At 54.7% G+C, this 16,365-nt stretch overlaps 5 protein-coding genes across 5 annotated transcripts; 3 read left to right on the top strand and 2 right to left on the bottom strand.

Annotated features, from left to right (window-relative positions):
• Nucleotides 1-345: 345 nt before the first annotated feature.
• On the top strand, nucleotides 346-1,512 carry JN550_001646 (uncharacterized protein; the record flags this gene model as incomplete). Its single annotated transcript, XM_049312853.1, has 1 exon — nucleotides 346-1,512. One exon carries the CDS (start codon nucleotides 346-348, stop codon nucleotides 1,510-1,512), a length of 1,167 nt encoding a protein of 388 aa, XP_049176497.1.
• Nucleotides 1,513-1,952: 440 nt separating this feature from the next.
• Nucleotides 1,953-3,028, bottom strand: JN550_001647 (uncharacterized protein; the record flags this gene model as incomplete). The annotated part of the gene is made up of 2 exons (XM_049312854.1): nucleotides 1,953-2,645; nucleotides 2,771-3,028. 2 exons carry the CDS (start codon nucleotides 3,026-3,028, stop codon nucleotides 1,953-1,955), a joined length of 951 nt encoding a protein of 316 aa, XP_049176498.1.
• A 1,705-nt stretch (nucleotides 3,029-4,733) lies between these two features.
• Nucleotides 4,734-10,261, bottom strand: JN550_001648 (uncharacterized protein; the record flags this gene model as incomplete). Its single annotated transcript, XM_049312855.1, has 3 exons — nucleotides 4,734-5,290; nucleotides 5,345-7,172; nucleotides 7,220-10,261. 3 exons carry the CDS (start codon nucleotides 10,259-10,261, stop codon nucleotides 4,734-4,736), a joined length of 5,427 nt encoding a protein of 1,808 aa, XP_049176499.1.
• A 1,490-nt stretch (nucleotides 10,262-11,751) lies between these two features.
• On the top strand, nucleotides 11,752-13,476 carry JN550_001649 (uncharacterized protein; the record flags this gene model as incomplete). Its single annotated transcript, XM_049312856.1, has 5 exons — nucleotides 11,752-11,902; nucleotides 11,955-12,029; nucleotides 12,084-12,160; nucleotides 12,218-13,320; nucleotides 13,371-13,476. 5 exons carry the CDS (start codon nucleotides 11,752-11,754, stop codon nucleotides 13,474-13,476), a joined length of 1,512 nt encoding a protein of 503 aa, XP_049176500.1.
• Nucleotides 13,477-14,650: 1,174 nt separating this feature from the next.
• On the top strand, nucleotides 14,651-15,960 carry JN550_001650 (uncharacterized protein; the record flags this gene model as incomplete). Its single annotated transcript, XM_049312857.1, has 4 exons — nucleotides 14,651-14,706; nucleotides 14,760-14,998; nucleotides 15,070-15,575; nucleotides 15,628-15,960. 4 exons carry the CDS (start codon nucleotides 14,651-14,653, stop codon nucleotides 15,958-15,960), a joined length of 1,134 nt encoding a protein of 377 aa, XP_049176501.1.
• Between the last annotated feature and the right edge of the window lie 405 nt (nucleotides 15,961-16,365).

A 16,365-nucleotide genomic window follows, 5' to 3' on the forward strand; every position in this document is an offset into this window, starting at 1 on the left:
GCCCAAGAGGTGCTCTAGTACTGCACTGCCCTGAGCTGTATGCAGCCAGGCCCCTACCGTACACTAGTTTGTAGGCCGACTTCCCCATGACCTGCTCAGCCGCACGGCTCCACATCGCCGTCTTACACGCACCAAGTCAGTATGCCTTACCTTGACCGAGCCCAGATGCGGTTATTTTAACTGCACTCAGCTCAACTGTACGGTATTATAACTACTGCGCTCTTCATATCTCCATAACCATGAAGCGCTCGGCCGGATTCCTTCTCATGCCACCTTGAAGATATAGTTACCCAAGACGGGGACCAGGGCGAGTACTACAGCGGCGCTCCTGGTCCGACTTCAGCAATGGACATCCTCCGCCGCCTGGGCCGGCAGCTGGTCGGCGCAAACTCTTCGGCGCTGCCTCCGCCTCCGCCTCCGCCCCCGTCGTACGAAGACAGCCAGGAGGCGGCAATGCGCTCGATTGTGGACGGCTCTCTCTACCTTGCGAGCCTCGCGTTCCCGGATCTGTTCGAGACACCGCCCGGGCCGCCGGGTGCATCTGCGTCCTCTCCGGACATCGTGTTAAGAGCCGTGCTGATGGACCTGGCCGCGGCCCCTTGCCATGGCCGCACGTATCTGCACCGCATGCGCCAGCACATGGGCAGCGCCTCCATCTCACCCATGACCAAGTCTCAGATCCGACAAGCATTGAAATATGTGCAAAGCGAGAGGCAACTGGATATAGGGTCGACCCGGGAAGAAGGCAAGGGCAAGGGCAAAGGGAAGCGCAAACGGCGCTTGCAGGCGCCGGCCGTTGACACTCGTAGAGCCTATACCATTACGGAGGAGTCCATGGCTCTGCTCCTTTCGGCCCAGACGCTGCAGAGATACTACGCAAAGCAACAACACCGCGACCCCTCCGGCCGCTCCAAGACTCGCCTCACTGAACTCAGGGCCTGCAGCGAGAAGTGCGGCTGTTTCGACTACGACTCGGCTACCACACTTCGCCAGCGACCAGGGTCCACGGACCGAGACAGGGCGGAGGCGGACGAGAAGCACCAGCGCGAAACAGACGAAGACGGAAACGCCCTGGAGCTGTGCTACTGCCGGCACCCGGCGTCCTCGCACGCGAACGGCGGGCCCGCCGTCAGCAAGCTGCTGCTGCGGTACGTGAACTGGGACCAGAGGATGTACGCGGCGCTGGGCCACCGGGACGCGTCGCTGGTGCGCAAGAGGTACCTGAGCCAGGTGGCGCGGTGCCAGGGGGACGGGTGCGGGTGCGCCGACTACGACGGGCGGCAACTACCGGGGGCCGGGGCGAGGAGCAGCACGGCGGGCGCGGACCGGCGGTGCAACTGCGGGCACAGCGACGTCCTGCACGTGCCGGCCCGGGGTGCTGGAGGCCGGAAGGGGGCCGGTAGTCGGGGGAGGAGGGAGGCGGATGGGGATGGTGACGGGGCTTGGATCCTGGTCGAAGCCGCGTATCTGGGGTTTGATGAGGTCAGGGGGCGGACGGAGGCGTTTGGGTGAATGGACACGATCAATGGCCGTACCGAAACCCCTTATTGCATGGTCCTCCGGCCCGTTGGATCTATTCGACTTTGATACTTCTTGTTCAAGCGGTATACTATTGCTTCTCTGTCAAGCGGCAGACTATTGGTCAAGTGGCTTCATCGGATCTCGGACTGCGTACCTTATTTGTCAACGTTCTACTTCATGAGAAACAAGGAGGAAACGCAGAGTGCTTTGCAATGTTTCTCGTTGGTTGCGTGTGGTTTTATTGCTAGGGGGTATGGTCGAACTTGATGTCCTGTGTCTAGATACGCTTCTCTCCCGAGTATCTCTCATGACTAGACTCTTTCTGGCCTCATTCTTCTTATGACCTCGCTCTAAGTCATCTGTTCTTTGGCAACCCCTTACGTGAACCCCTGCGCCTAGAGCTTGCCTCTCTTGACTTCGGTGCCTTCCAGTCAGACCGAGATGACTTGGGCGCCCTCAAAGGCATCACCGGCCTCCAGCTTCTGCCATCCCTTGACTGCGCCGGCCTCGATGCAGATCATGTTCTTGTAGCCGTCCTTGGGCTCAAAGTCGCCCATACCGGCGGCCTTCTCAATCCAGGGGTTCCACACCACGACGTCGTCCAGGTTATCCCGCACCACGGTGAACGTGGCTGCGCCGCCCTCGGAGACGACGACGGGATGCGAGGGCCCCTTGGCCGGCGTGTAGACGCGGTCCGTCTCGCCCGAGATGGTGACGGTGCCCGACTGCTTCTTGGTCTTGGCGGCGTCCACCTTGTCGACGTAGTCAGACTCCTCGAGACCCGTCACCGAGACCTTGGTGATGTCCTTGACGCGCAGGTAGGTGTGCATGAGGAGCTGGGCCTCGAAGGGCTGGTCGCCCTGGTTCGTGATGACCATGCCGGTGCCCAGGCTGTCCGGGGTGAGGGTGACGCTGTACTGCAGCGAGAAGGGGTGCGGCCACAGCTTCTTGGACTCGTCGGTCAGGTTGGACTGGCTGAGACCAAAGTCCAGCTTGACTGAGTTGTCGGACTTGCCGGTGGATTCCGAGGTCGAGCTCCCCATGAACTCCCAGATCGACGTGCGCGCAAAGCCGTGCTGGGGGAGCTTGGATGTTGCGGCGTGGTCGGGTGCAGTGCCAAAGACCTAGGGAGGGGCATATAGAGTCAGCACATAAGTAGTCCCAAAGTGGCCGGTTCCGACTTTAGAGTAGAGATCCAAATCGTGGTATCTCTCTCGTGTGAGAGCCAGACGACAGATGATTATCTTACAGGGAAAACCAAGGGGATGCCACCCCGGACGGCCTTGCTGCCGTCGAGCTTGGCGGCATCAGACAACCACAGGCGCTCGTTGCCGGCGCGGTCCTTCCAGCTGGTGACGGTGGCGCCGTACAGAAGCACCTCAATGCTCTCTCCCGAGGGCAGGACGGCGTTCACGCGGCTGTTGTCGTGGGTGATGTTGACCTGGGCTTGCGGGGGCAGGCCGGGCGTGGTGGCCAGGGCGGCGGGCTTGTTGGGGCGGTCAACCATCTTTGCGTTCTTGTGGGTGGGATGGGCGGATGATGGCGGGACGGAGATGGAAGGGGATTGGCAAAGTGTGGTCGGGTCGCGGTGGGAATTAGGATTACGAGTCGGCGGTCGATCAGAAGGTGGGAATGAAGATAGAGGCACGGAGCTTGTTGCTTCTCTGTGTTGTTTCACGTCAGAAGGTCCGACGATGCGATAGCAGGCTCAAGTATGACGATGGCGGGGTTGTTTTGTATTTGGTGTTTGAGACGTTCGGCGGCGGGGTGCTGGAGCTGTTGTTCTTGTAGGTCACACTCCCTGTCCCTGTCCTCGTCTGTCTGTCTGTCTGTCTGTCTGTCTGGCTGGCTGGCCAGGGGGGTTGCAGAAGGTTGCAGGGCGTTGCTGGTGGCGATCTGGTGGAATGAGGAAACACAGCAATGGTGGAGTATCACCAAGGAAAACGGAACGTGGGAAATCTATCCTTTTCCCATCTCCCTGCAGACGATGGGCATTGCCTACTCAATATATACACCTAGGTATATTCTTGTCCAGTACGACCTTGGGTGCCCTATTTGTGAGCTAACTTGCCTAGTGAGGCGATCCGAGAGCTTACATAGATGTCCGTTTGATCAGCTCCACAGGCAAGCTCCCGGCTGGCCGCCCACACAATGGCGGGGTAAATCCAGACCGTTTATCAGCCCGCTGCTGGTCTCTGGTTTTGTCTGATCTACCCTTTCGGTATATCCCTGGGTTCGTATGTACCGGGCCTCAGGGTGCCTCGTCGATGGGGTTGCGTTGCCTACAGTATGTAGACGACCCTACCGTATAGTGGACAATACCCATGTCTTCATCGCATCGCCAATACGGTCCTGAACCCGTCGGGATCGACTCGAGTTGGAGGGGTCTACCTCTTCTTTCCACCGTCGCAGCATCTCAATGGCCAGATAGGCCCCCGTGGGACCTTGCCTGGTGACTGACGTGCATCAGCAGCAGCTCTCTACTTCCTTGCACATGTGGGCACTGCATAACCTGAAACACGCAGCAGACAGAAAACCTTTGCATCTTGTCCCTGTACATCTCACCTCATTCATGGCTTTACTTAGGCAGTCAGGCTGCTGCCCCGTTTGCTTGCTGTCGGCTGGTTCACCGAGGTTCGTGCCATCTGTTCGAACTAATGCCGAACTTAGGCACCTCCCTTCCAGCTACTGTAGGCAGACGTGGCAAGTTGAGCTAATGTAATGAAGGGCTGCACCACTTGGGGATTGGGAGCTGCATTGATTACCTGCCATGCAGTTCTGGGAGAAAGGTCGGGCTGGGTACCTAGGTAGCTAGGTAGCTCAGCATTAGTTTCAGGCCAAGTCTGTCCCAGGTCAAAAACCCTACATAAGCATATGTAGTATAAGCTTACCGGAGCGCCCGACTCAAGTACGGTCATAATAGTCACGATAAAACAGATTTGTATCTGTAGGGTCCCGATTCACAACCTTACAAGACAACGACGCAAGTGGGAAGTATAGGGTAAGGGTATCTTCGGGACACACGCCCTGCAGTAAACTCTCTATGCTGATTATCATTCATGTTTGTTTGCCATGTCGCCCAGAACTCCGCGCCAATGTGGTTTCTCGTCCGTTTCGTACAGATACACAATGCCTGCTTCATGAATCCAGTATGCCCACTCCAATGTGCCATCCAATAACAAATGTACATCGTCCCTGCCCTCCTCTATGCTCTAGCTGCGGCCTCGCGCTTCCGCCTCGTAAAGTTCTCGCTTGATATCCATGAACATGTCCTCCACCTGATAGACCTCCTGTCTGGACAGCGCTGCCGAGCGGAGCTCCGCCAAGCCACCTCTCAAGGCGTCCATGATCTTCTCCATCGACGACTTCTCAGGTGCAGCCTGCGGCAGCACAGCTTCCTCAGCTGTTTCAGGCGCAGCTGTAGCCTGTTGGTCGACTCCCTCGTCTTCCTGGTGTATTTCCTTCACCGCAACATCCACGCCTGTGGCGTGAGGCTCATCGACGCGAGGCTCCATTTCCTCGTCCACCGCATTCTCAATCGCAGGCTCGGCGACTGGGGCATCCCCTTCCTCCTCGGCGCTCTGCGATGCTTCCTGCACAATCTGTAGGTTCACCGCTTCTCGTTCATCCATGGGGCTGTAGGCAACAGCCACATCGGCGGTTTCAGTCGTCACTTCTTCGTTATTTTCCTGGCCCTCAATGGGGGACTCTTGCGAGAAGCTTGTCGGTTGCTCTTCGTCAGAGACGTGAGATTGCTCCACCAAAGCATCTGGGTAGACGATCAGTTGTGTTCTTCTCACTGCAGGTGGCAAAAGAGACTTACTGTCGTTGACCGGCAGAAGCTGGCTGTCAGGCACAGTCTCCACGTCTACGTCGTGCTCTTGACTGTGCCTGCGCTTCTTGCCGTTAGATTCCTGCGACTCCTGGGACCCCTGCTCTTGAGACTTGTCAGAAGTTCTCTTGCGCTTCTTCTTGGTTTGCCTGTTGGGTTCCTGTGAGTTGCTAGCGTCGGCAGGCGTCGATGGGATCACAGGTGAGGACGATCGCCCAGATTTGGACTTCCTCGACCTGCCTCGGCGTCTGCTGGAACCAGTATTGACTGTGATACAATCGAGGACTGGAGACTCGGGATTCTGGGACTCCCCAGATTGGGATTCCTCGATCTGACTTGGGCCCTCCTCTGCGGCAGCCTCTTCTGTGGTGTATGCTGAAAGAGGCTCGCATTTACGTGAATCGAGCTCAACAACTAGACGTAGTAAACTGCGCTCATCAACATCGGAAGCGTCAAAAGAGCGATCCTTGGGCTGAGACGCCTTCGTGGTCGTGATAGACGCTGCTTGTGAGGCTCTGGCGAGAGCTCGCTGGGCTCGTGGTGTACGGGGAGCTGGACTGGTAAGAGCATCGACGAAGACCTCAGTGTCCGATTTGGGTGTATCCTGCACCTTGAGGTCGCGGCCATGGGGAGGCGTGACTGGTTCTTTGACAGCAGGCGGCAAGATATCTTCAACCTTGTCTTGCGCCATGGGATGGCCTTGAACGTCGTCCTCAATATCAGCGCGGTCACCTTCATCCTCCGAAACCTCGGCTGCCTCGGGCGCCGTCTTGGTCGGCTCAGTTTCTGCTCTGCCCCCATCCTCGGATGATTCCTGTGGATGTTCGGGAGCAATGTTCCGGTCGATGGCGGCTGTTCGGTGGCCGAGCCGCGGCGAACCAGAGAGTGGCGAGGACAAGAACTGGTACTCGTCCAACACACTGCTGCTACTTGAGTGTGCCTTGTTGAGCTCGGGAACCAGCGGGTACCGGCGGGGATCAGGAGGTGAAGAGGGGATATCATCAGTCATCTCATGGTCATTGTCTTCGATCAGAGGTGCTTGGCCTCGTCGCGGAGTTGGTGTTGATGACACATAATCCTCAAAACTGCGATGTGACTTGGGTGTTGCCACCTTCTCCGGTCTGTCCTCGCCAGAAGACTCCCGAGGTTCCTCAGGCCTCGTATCGTTGGTATCAGCACTAGGTCGAATGTTGGGGAACAGGGTAGCGTTGTGCTGCTGTCTTTCTCGGACTTCTTTTTGGCGTTCGGTCAATACCTGGGATTCGAGACTTCCAATTGGCGATGACGAAGCAATCACAGCGAACTGGATTTGGGAATTATCATGTCGCAGTCGGGGTGTTGCGCTTCGGCGTGCCGATTTGGAACGGGGAACGTCTGGTGTGCTTTCTAAACGTCGTTTGCTTGGGATTGACACCTTCCCAGATCCTGGAGTGTTGGATCGCCGGGACGAGGATGGCCTCTCCGACTGCGGCGTGTTTCTCCGACTTGACTTGGTAGAGGGAACATCCAGGTCATCCTGGGATTCAACAAAGCTCGGCTGCGGTCTACTGGCCCCATAGCTGGAAATATCAAGACCTGGGAGGACGATGTATGCATACGACCGTACTGAGAGGAGTACAGACTTCAGTCTTGCCGGGTATTCGATCTTCTCGGCTTGGTCGAATGCGCTATTCCACAGAGACGCAAGGGTATTGACAGTGTGCCTATGCTTACTCTCGAACGCGGAGCATAACAGCGGCTCGATCATATCTAACTGTACCTGTTCCAGGTTATCGGCCTTGATGAAGATATTGCAAATCCGATCCCATAGCATTTTGACCTGCACTAATTAGTTATGAGTGTTAATCACTAGGCTTGAGAACTTACAGCTTCAGAAACAGAGGGAGACTGCCGGCTACCGTACCGCCCTTCAGTATCCTGGATCCAGATACCGATGCCATTCTGCAGGTGAACCAAGGTCTTGAACACCAAAAGTTGGTTACATCTTGTTAGAAAGCCGGCAACCTCGGTAATCAAGGGAACAATGATTCCACCGGTTTCGTATTCGTTGAAGTGGTTGTATGAGGTATGGAGAAGTTGATCGATAAGTCGGTAGAGATTGTCAAAAGTGTCAAATGATGCCGACCTTGATCCTGAGATGGAGGTGCCCCAGAGACGAAGACGGGCGGCGTCCACGGCGTGGCGATCTCGCGGCTGCCTGGAGTTGGAGATCAATTCAATGCCAGATCGGAACAGGTTGATGCTGTTCTTGGCCTCCGAGTCACTGGCAATGATATCCAGTATCGTCTTCGCCAACGGCTCGATTATGGCAATAGCGCAACCCGCAGCCCCTGTCTCATCGCTTGCTCGCGTGGCTAGAGCCTGGAATAGCGATTGCCAATGCTTCCACGGTAGTTTTGGTGTTGACCTCAGTCCTCTGTCGAGATGCTTAACGATCTCTCTGTATTCGTGACCGACAGGAGGCAGGCTGCCAGACCCAGTGGAAGAATGGGTCAACTGGCTGCTTTCCAGAGACTCAGAAAGAACCTCCGAAACTACCAGCCAAGGTCCGTATGGCGCCAAAGTATCCATCGGCAAAGACTGCATAAGCTCATGCACAAGGTCAACCTTGGTTCGAGGAGACTTGGGGGTGAGAAAGGGAGACAGAACAGATCGTAGCAGTCCTGCTAACCACTCATTGTCATCGGCACCAGGAGGCAAGGACGACAGAATCGAAAACAGATGGTGTAGAGGCGTCCGGGTGACGCCTTGACCCTTTCCTGGCCGGTGAGAAGGCGTCGCCACGGGCAAGAAAGTGTTTTGTTTACCCATGGAAAGCTGCTTCTCGGTGAAAGGAAGGAGGCCGACTGAGTCAATTACCATTGTGAGAAATACGCGGGTGGCCTCGAATAATCTGCGAGAACCCTCTTCGCCACCACCAGTCTCGCTGAGGCCTCGGGACCAGACACGGAAGAGAAAGGTGAAAATGTGTGCCATGAACACGGCTGTATCTGTCGATACCTTGATCTCCTTACTCGCAGCAGAGGCAACAGCAGTAATCAGGGCCTTCCACAGTTTAGCAACGGGAGATCCGGGGTTACTGATATCCAAGTAAGTCTTCATGAGGATTGGCTCGATGACGGCAAAGATCTTGGCAGCGTTTCGCCGAACCCATTTTGGGTCCAGAGCCGGCAGCTCGTCTGGTCTCGCTATTGGAGAATCTGCAATATGATCCTCTTTCCATATTCTCGGCGTTGTCGAGTTGAACAGACTCGTCAAGATTAGGATGGCTTGGTGGGTGTGGTCAGGCGGGCCAGCGACTGGTTGTTCTGCACCTTTTGGGTTCATTTCAGGGGCGACCATGGCTTGAATTATCTGAGGAATGCAAGAGTCCCAGAAGTTGTCCGTGTGACTCGGGCTGGTATTGGGTCGGAAAGCGTAGTAGTACAGGTTGCATACACTCCCAAAGCACACCTTGCGCAGCTCTTCATTCAATTTCCTCCGTTTGAGCTGGGTGAGGAATGGCTGACATACAACGCCGATGGTCTTGGGCGAAGATTGTTCATTGAGTTGTAGACAGTAGACCAAGCGGTTCCAGGCATAGTTGGCCTCGAACTTTGTCTGTAGATCACCGCTGTTGAAGCATAGCTGAATAATCTCAAGCCAAGGACCGAAGAACTCCCACCTGTCCACAGGGCATCTCAGAAGCAGAATGACAACACTCCATATCTGGGGTACAGCTGAGGATTCGTGCTTGTCTTTCGATAAGGCCATAGCCTTCAAGCGCTCGACGTAATACTCAATGTACTTCCTCTCCTCGGCCACCAAGTCGAGGATCTCCATGACCCGCCTTGACAGTTGTTTCTCTTTGCCAATGCCGAAACTCGCCTCAAGACCCAAGGCGATGGCCGTCGCCCGAATCTCCTTGACGCTGCTCAGCATATCCGAGAAGAGGTCAAGCAGCCAATCCGAGTGGGTGGTCATGTGAGGCTTTGATTGCTTGATCAACCGGCGGTAGATTAGGATACGAGACATGACAATGCTCTTTCCGGTCAGGTGCTCCTCAATCCTGTGCAGCGAAGCCACCAACCGCCCGACCCTGTCGGCCGTCATGACCTTTGGAGGGAAATTTTGCGAGGCAACGACTTGCATAAGGTGCCTCACGACATCCTTAGGAATGGTGGCGTCCTCAAACGACCGAATGCAGTGGTCAATCATGAAGACGCCGAAGTCATTGGGAAGTGTTGATGCAATGGCGGGGAAGTTTAGGAAGGTGATGAGCAGCGTCGAGGCATGATTGCTCAAAGACATGTCGAGGTCCCCGGCGGCGTTCTTGGTTGTGATATCCCGCTGTATGAATTGCGTGAACAGGCTCATTTTGTCCTGCAGAGCAATCCGGTCGGGCAGATTGTTTGACGTCTTCAAGGCGCGTACGAGCATCATGTAAGCGTCCAGCTTGGAAGCCCGATCGGCCCCAGCCAGTTGCTTGGTCGTCGATTCCAACATTGTGGCGATGTTGGCATGTCTGGTCTCCTCGTCGGCACCCTCGCACGGATCCAACGGGTTGGCAATGGCAGGAGGCGAGGGCTTGAGGATTGACTTGAGCGGTTTCGGGAGACTCGCAGTCGAAGAGGCCGAGACTGGCGTTGGCTGTCTGGTGACACTCTCAAGCAGGGACGGAGCGTCGCGGTACTCGGCTTGAGTCGAAAACCCAACCTTCTTTCGGGTCCTACGCGATGAGGGATCGGACAGGTCGGATGAGTCGGGTGAGTAGCCTGGCGGCGTGCTGAGGCTCCGTCTTGGGCCGAGCGACTTGCGGGCCAGGAGCTGCTTCTGGTTCGTAACGTCAACCGTCTTCTCTCGCGGGGGTGTCGGCGGTCGGGCAGGTAGTGTCTCCAGACCTCTGGAAACAGTTATCTGCGGCACCATGACGGCAAGTCAACCGCTCCAGGACTTGCAAGCCCACCGCTCGAGGGTCCTCAGGAGGGACCAAGGCTCATGTGACGTTGAGGGGGCAGTACTCGGCGTCGCAAGCAGCAGACTGTGTTGGGGTGATCGATAGCAACGACAAAACGTGAAAACAAACGAACGCAAAAGAGTCGTCTCCTGGTGGTCATACAAGCATGGCGAGTAGAGGACAAGTGCAGTGGCTCGAAGAAGCCCGAGATGCGTTGGATTAGGCCCCCCCTGTCAAATGAGAAAACCCGGTGCTACGCGTTCAGCGCGTCTCTCAATTACCAGACCGCGCCTTTTGGCCGACTACCTTAATAGCTAAATCCCTGTCGCGATCCACGGGGCGACCGCTTGGCACCCTCCCAACCCCAGAGAAACCCCCCAGGGCCGTGCGCCACGCGATTCTAGCGGGGCAAGGGCTCTGAAGATGCAATAGGTACAGAGTCAAGTTCGCTGCAACTTACAGATTGCCCTATGTCTGTAGACTGGCCCAGGGTTGTAAGCAGACGAAGCTCAGATTCGGGAGCTCCTACATTGTTCTGCAAGCATATGCCATGCGAAGGGCCACTGTGTAGCATATATATCCGGTATGATGGTTGTCAACTTCCGACGGTCGCATCGCATCGCATCTACCCATCCATTGCCTGCCAGGGCCGAATCGTCGCGCGCTACCGAACAGCTTAATTCGCGTCTGCACAGCCACAGCCCGCAGCCCACATCTCCCGGCGCCACAATGCGGAGAAAGAAAGTCTGCCCGAGAGACGTCGTCCTGCTGGATTACCGAAACGAGCCAACGAAACGTGAGGGGGGGCCGCTTTTGATGAGGAGTCCCAGCTGCAAGGTGCTGTCAGACTCGAACAGACGGCTTGTGTCACGCTTGCATTGGTGCTGCATGCTTCATGTTGCCGCATCTGGTTAACCGCTCCTGCGTCCCAAGTACTTCGCCAACCTCATCTCCAGCATCCCGCTGTGTTAGTTCGCCATATTCGGCCGGAATTGTCTTGTACCAGCACCTGTACAGGCTCGTCAGCTTTTACTTCATCAACGTGACACAGCCCTCATTCCAGCTCCGCGGCTGCTCACCCCCTATTTGCTGAGATCCATCTCCCGGCGAGGTACGGAATTTTTTTGGCCAACAAGGGTACGTCAACACCTTCCAAGGTTGAACCACTTTACCGCTTGATGCCATTTTAGCCTCTTCAAGGCCCTGGGCGAATCACCACCACTTCGGTCATCGTGGCTTGGAAATGGCAGCACCCAAGATGACTACATGGCTCTGTTGCTGAGCTTGTTCCCTTCTCGTCTTCTCCACCTCAACTCCAGTCGTTCCTCTTCCCTTGATTTGATCACCTTGCCTGCAATCGTGGCCGTCATTTGCCATCTGCTTCTTGCCTCGCGCCCACCATCAGCTTACTCCATGTCCCACGAAAACCGTCCCCTCGTTTCTGTTGTGGCTCTTTCTCACAATGCCTCACCAGAACTGTCGCGAGAGGCCATCCGGCCTCAAGAGGTTGTTTTCCTCTTCTTCGTCAAACGTCCGCCGGACTAGCTTCGACGAAAAACCCCACGTTGTACACGTCGAAATGTCCCAGACGATGGGCACTCTTCGGGGGCCAGGTATTCTGCAATGCCCTGCAGTCCACTTGTTCACAGCTAAAGGCAAATATAGAAAAGCTAGCTGCCGTGACCGAGCTCATGCGCAAGTTGACGAAAGACTTGGAAACTATCAGTCTGCTACCTCATCGTGGGTATTCTTGCCTTAAAGTTCTGTGCCCAGTATAACTAACCCCCGTGGCAGAAAGAGATGCTGCCCTAGAGGAGTTAAAGATCTACGGAAGAGACCCTCAAAATGCGGATCCCATATTTGCCAAGGAGGTATGCGTCGAACCCAAAGACTGTCGGCACTCACAAGCTTACTCATCGACCCCATAGGGAATCGAGACTTTGACACGGCATGCTTTCAATAGCCCTTCCAGTACAACATCCAGAAATGCCCTGCGCTGTCTCTGCAATGCACTTTTGCTCAAGCCTGAAAGCCGGCAGATATTTGTTGACCTGGGATATGAGTCCAAAGCTTGCCAGCAACTCAAGAACGACAATCGTGATGACGAATTCCTTGTCTCTAGGATCATTTTTCTTACAACTTATGCTGAGGCGAATTTGGAGGAGCTCATTGACAAGCACCAAGTGGCTGATACCATCTGCAAAAACCTGGAGCGGCATGCAAAACACGCAGGTGTGCCCAAGCCGGTGACCGACCCAATGGAGGGAATGGCATTGATCGAAACCTTGAAACTACTCTTCAACCTGTCTCATCACTGCAAGACCAAGACGTCTGCATTCACTCCAGCTATTCCTCACATCATCACACTGTTGTGTAGAGGAACTTATAACACAAGCAAGCCCCTTGACCCCCCTGTCGTCTCCTTAGTCAACGCCCTGTTGAATTTGGATCTTGGCGCCAAGGATATTCAGGGCTCCTTGTATCCCCAAACGGAGCCAACCGCACTTTCCGAGCGGCTCATTGATATACTTCGCCGCTCCAGCAAGTCATATAGTAACGAGGATTTGGAGAACACCGTCACAGCCTTGATCGGAGTCATCCGTGCTGTTTATGAGTACGGCTCGGAGGATGTTAGAGAGTCTGTTCGATCGCAGCTTCTGCCGACCGAGAACGACCGCAAGGAGGTCCTTGGGCAGAGTGTCACCTTAGCATCTTGGCTCCTGCGAAACTCGACAAATCCGGTAACGCCACAGCTACGTGAAGCCATCTCGGAACTTCTTTTTGATATGTCAGACAAGGACGCATCCAAGTTCGTTGACAATGTTGGCTATGGATTTGCGTCTGGCTTTCTCTTCAACAGAAATCTGCCTATACCTCAAAACGCCCAAGAGGCGTTCGCCAATGCCGGCAGCCGGCCGGTCAATCCTGTCACAGGCCAGTTCCTAGATTCAGAAAGGCATCCGGCCGCTCCTGAGATGACCGACGAAGAGAAGGAGAGAGAGGCCGAGAGGCTCTTCGTGTTGTTCGAGAGGTAAGTTGAAAGCCCCAAAACTCAAGGGATTGAATCTAATATTCTTTCAGGCTGCGAGCCAATGGAATAATATCTGCGGAAAACCCAGTACGGGTTGCGCAGCAGTCTGGTCGGTTCGAGGAGCTTCCCGATGACTACGAGGACGACGTCGACTAGATTCTACTTACTTGGTTAATCTATTGCAAGCCATGATGCGTTGGACAATGTTTGCTTAGATCTTGGATAGGCGCAGGACAAACAAACGTCGGGAAGCTTCGACACATTCATGTGTATGGCGCCGACCCCACTGCCCATGGCCGGCTTCTACATCGAGGAAGACACAAGCGACAGCTGCATAGGCAAATACATGAATGCAAAGATTTTCCAACAACCAAGCCGTATGTTGCAGAAAGTATATTCTGCGTTGGACCCTAAAGTAGACTCTAGAGAGCCAGCGGATTTTGATGACCGTGATCTGTGAATTGACGATGGCTTCTCACATTGCCATTCATAAATGAACAAGCAGATGAAGTACATAAGCCTCCTGATCCCCAGCGAGCTTGCGGCTTCCTTTGAAGCCAGCCTTCAATACCACATTCAAGCCAGTTAAGAGACGATCAAGGGCACCAGGAGGGTGAGCAGTGGAGGTCGAACCACGTCGCCCAGGACAAGAGCGTTTCTAGTCGAGCTACGTTCAGGCCCGTCCGCAAACCGACCATCGAAGACGGTCGCCCACAGGAACATTGCCTTGGCGATCTCACAAGTCCTCCTGCGGTCCACGCTCCATTTTCACCTCTGGTAACATCATAGAATCATAAGGATAACCTCGACAAGCTCTTGCGCTGTTGATCATCTTACTTGTTGCCCCACCTTGTCCAGGGGAGTTGATTGTTTTCTCGGTGATTGTCCGTAGCGCGACCTCCACGTCTCAAGCATCTAAATAGAGGGTGGGCACGTCCCGGGACGGTCTTTCCTTCACCCAACAACAAAAGTCAGCAAAGGAATCTCCACGTCAAATACAAACCGTTGTTCAACGCGCTCCAGAGCTGGCTGATTCATCCCAGGAGATGCACATTACGAGCCCACTTGTTGAAACTGATCTCATCCTTTGGCAACTACCTCTTTGCCCGACGCAAAAACACTCTGTTGCGGAACCTTTCGACCCTCTCTGTGACCTAATCCGTCACCTTGTCACCAATCTGACGAGTCGTCACAGCATATAACGTACGTGTTTCCTTGTCCTAAGCTCAAAGTGACCAAACTGTGAACATCACCGTATCGATCTGAAGCTCACAATGATTTCAGCTTCATCTCGGCAATCAACAACAAGGCAAGCAGCACTTTCGATACAATGTCATCGCCGTGGGAGTCCTTCAGCCAGACCGAAATCCTTCCATTGGGATCGGAGTGAGTTTCCGGCTGTAGCATTTTCGCTTCCAGAGGCTAACATTCGGCGACAGCCCCTTAGACAACCTCTTGAATGATGGGTTCGAGGGAAACGATAATGAGGAGGTAGACGCGCATCAAGAGAGCACGACAGAGGAAGACTCGGATGAAGATCTTCAGCCCAAGGTTGGATCAGCCAAGAAATTCGACAAGGTCAAGGCCGCTTCTGTCAGCGTCCAGCGAGGCCCAGATCGTGATCAACTTCCCGAGCCCGAGTCTAGCAAGAAGTCTAAGAAGAGCAAAGCTACTGATCGTACGAGAGGTCCTTTTCCTAGAGGTATCCATCCACACCGCCGGACACGATGTGTTGCTAACGGAAGCTAGGATCCAAGCCCAAGGTTGAGTCTAAGAAGGACAAAATGCGGCGTACAGTTGTCCGCATGGACAGTCTTGGCGAGTCCGATGATGACGGCAACGACTTTTTCCAAGGCAACGTGGGCGGTGATTTGGGTACACCCAAAGCCCTCAAAGCCGCCTCAAAGAAGCGTGGCCGCCTTTCCATCGCCGATGACGGCGATGAAGTCGATACTCCAAAGAAGAAAAAACATCGGGGTCGCCTTTCTCTCAAGAACAAGGCTGCCGAAGATCCTAAGCCAGAGGACGCTGTCCTTCAGTCTGGTCGTAGGGGCCGGGGTCGCCCTTCCAAGTCTGCACAGAAAACCACAGATAGTGCCAATGTCCCTGTCACCGAAGCATCAACGCCAGCGAAGAGAAAGAAGCAGAAGCGAAGCACTACGGCGGAAATTTCGGAGACGGCCGTGGAGAACGCAACACCGTCGCGACCGGTACGAGCCGCAGCTGAATCCGCCAAGGCAGGGATCCTTGCGACTGTATGTCTTCACCTCCATATCCCACGCGAGCAAAGAACTGACAAAGACCTAGAACAAGCCACAACGCTATGCCGAAGAGCCACCAACATCGGCTCAGGGCAAAAGGGGCATTTCTCGGCGCGTAAGCAACAATGGACGTGGCAGGAAAAAGTTTGTTTACGACGTTGAAAAACTGGTCGATTCCAAGGTCGAGGACGATGGCCGAAAGTTGTACCATGTGAAATGGATCAACTACCCTGATTCTGAGAACACCTGGGAGCCCCTGGAACACCTGAAGGGTTGCCTAGATCTTGTTCAAGCCTTTGATGCTGCCGAGCTCAAGAAGAGTCCACAGAAAAGCCCGAAGAAGGGAAGAAAGGTCAAGGGCAGGAAGGCCAAGGTTTGAGTACATCCACACAGGCACCTTGCCTACCCTGGAACCCAGGCCAACGGGTCGTTCTCAATAGGCTCGTCACTTCCGAGGTGATATACTGCGATCTGCCCAAGAATGTTCTCCAATACGTGGGCCTGGACTTTGGAACGATTTGGCTTAACCGACTGGCAGTGCATGATCGCATACGATCTCAAATATTGAGCATTTTGGGCTTTACTGATGAGCGCGTCTGTTAATCACCTCCGTATACACACTTCCGTGGAGTGTTCAGAAGGGATTGCGCAGGACTGACAAATGGTATTTCTCTTCGGGTTTCGCCAAGCCAGGAGCGTGATGTACATTGCGGAATGGAACAGATACCTAGCTACTGATGAATCTGCATTGCGACGGGCCGCGTAATGGCCATCAAGATAAAAA

This window comes from Neoarthrinium moseri, assembly GCF_022829205.1.
Source record: "Neoarthrinium moseri strain CBS 164.80 chromosome Unknown scaffold3_Wmoseri_CBS_16480, whole genome shotgun sequence".
Lineage (NCBI taxonomy): Eukaryota > Fungi > Ascomycota > Sordariomycetes > Amphisphaeriales > Apiosporaceae > Neoarthrinium > Neoarthrinium moseri.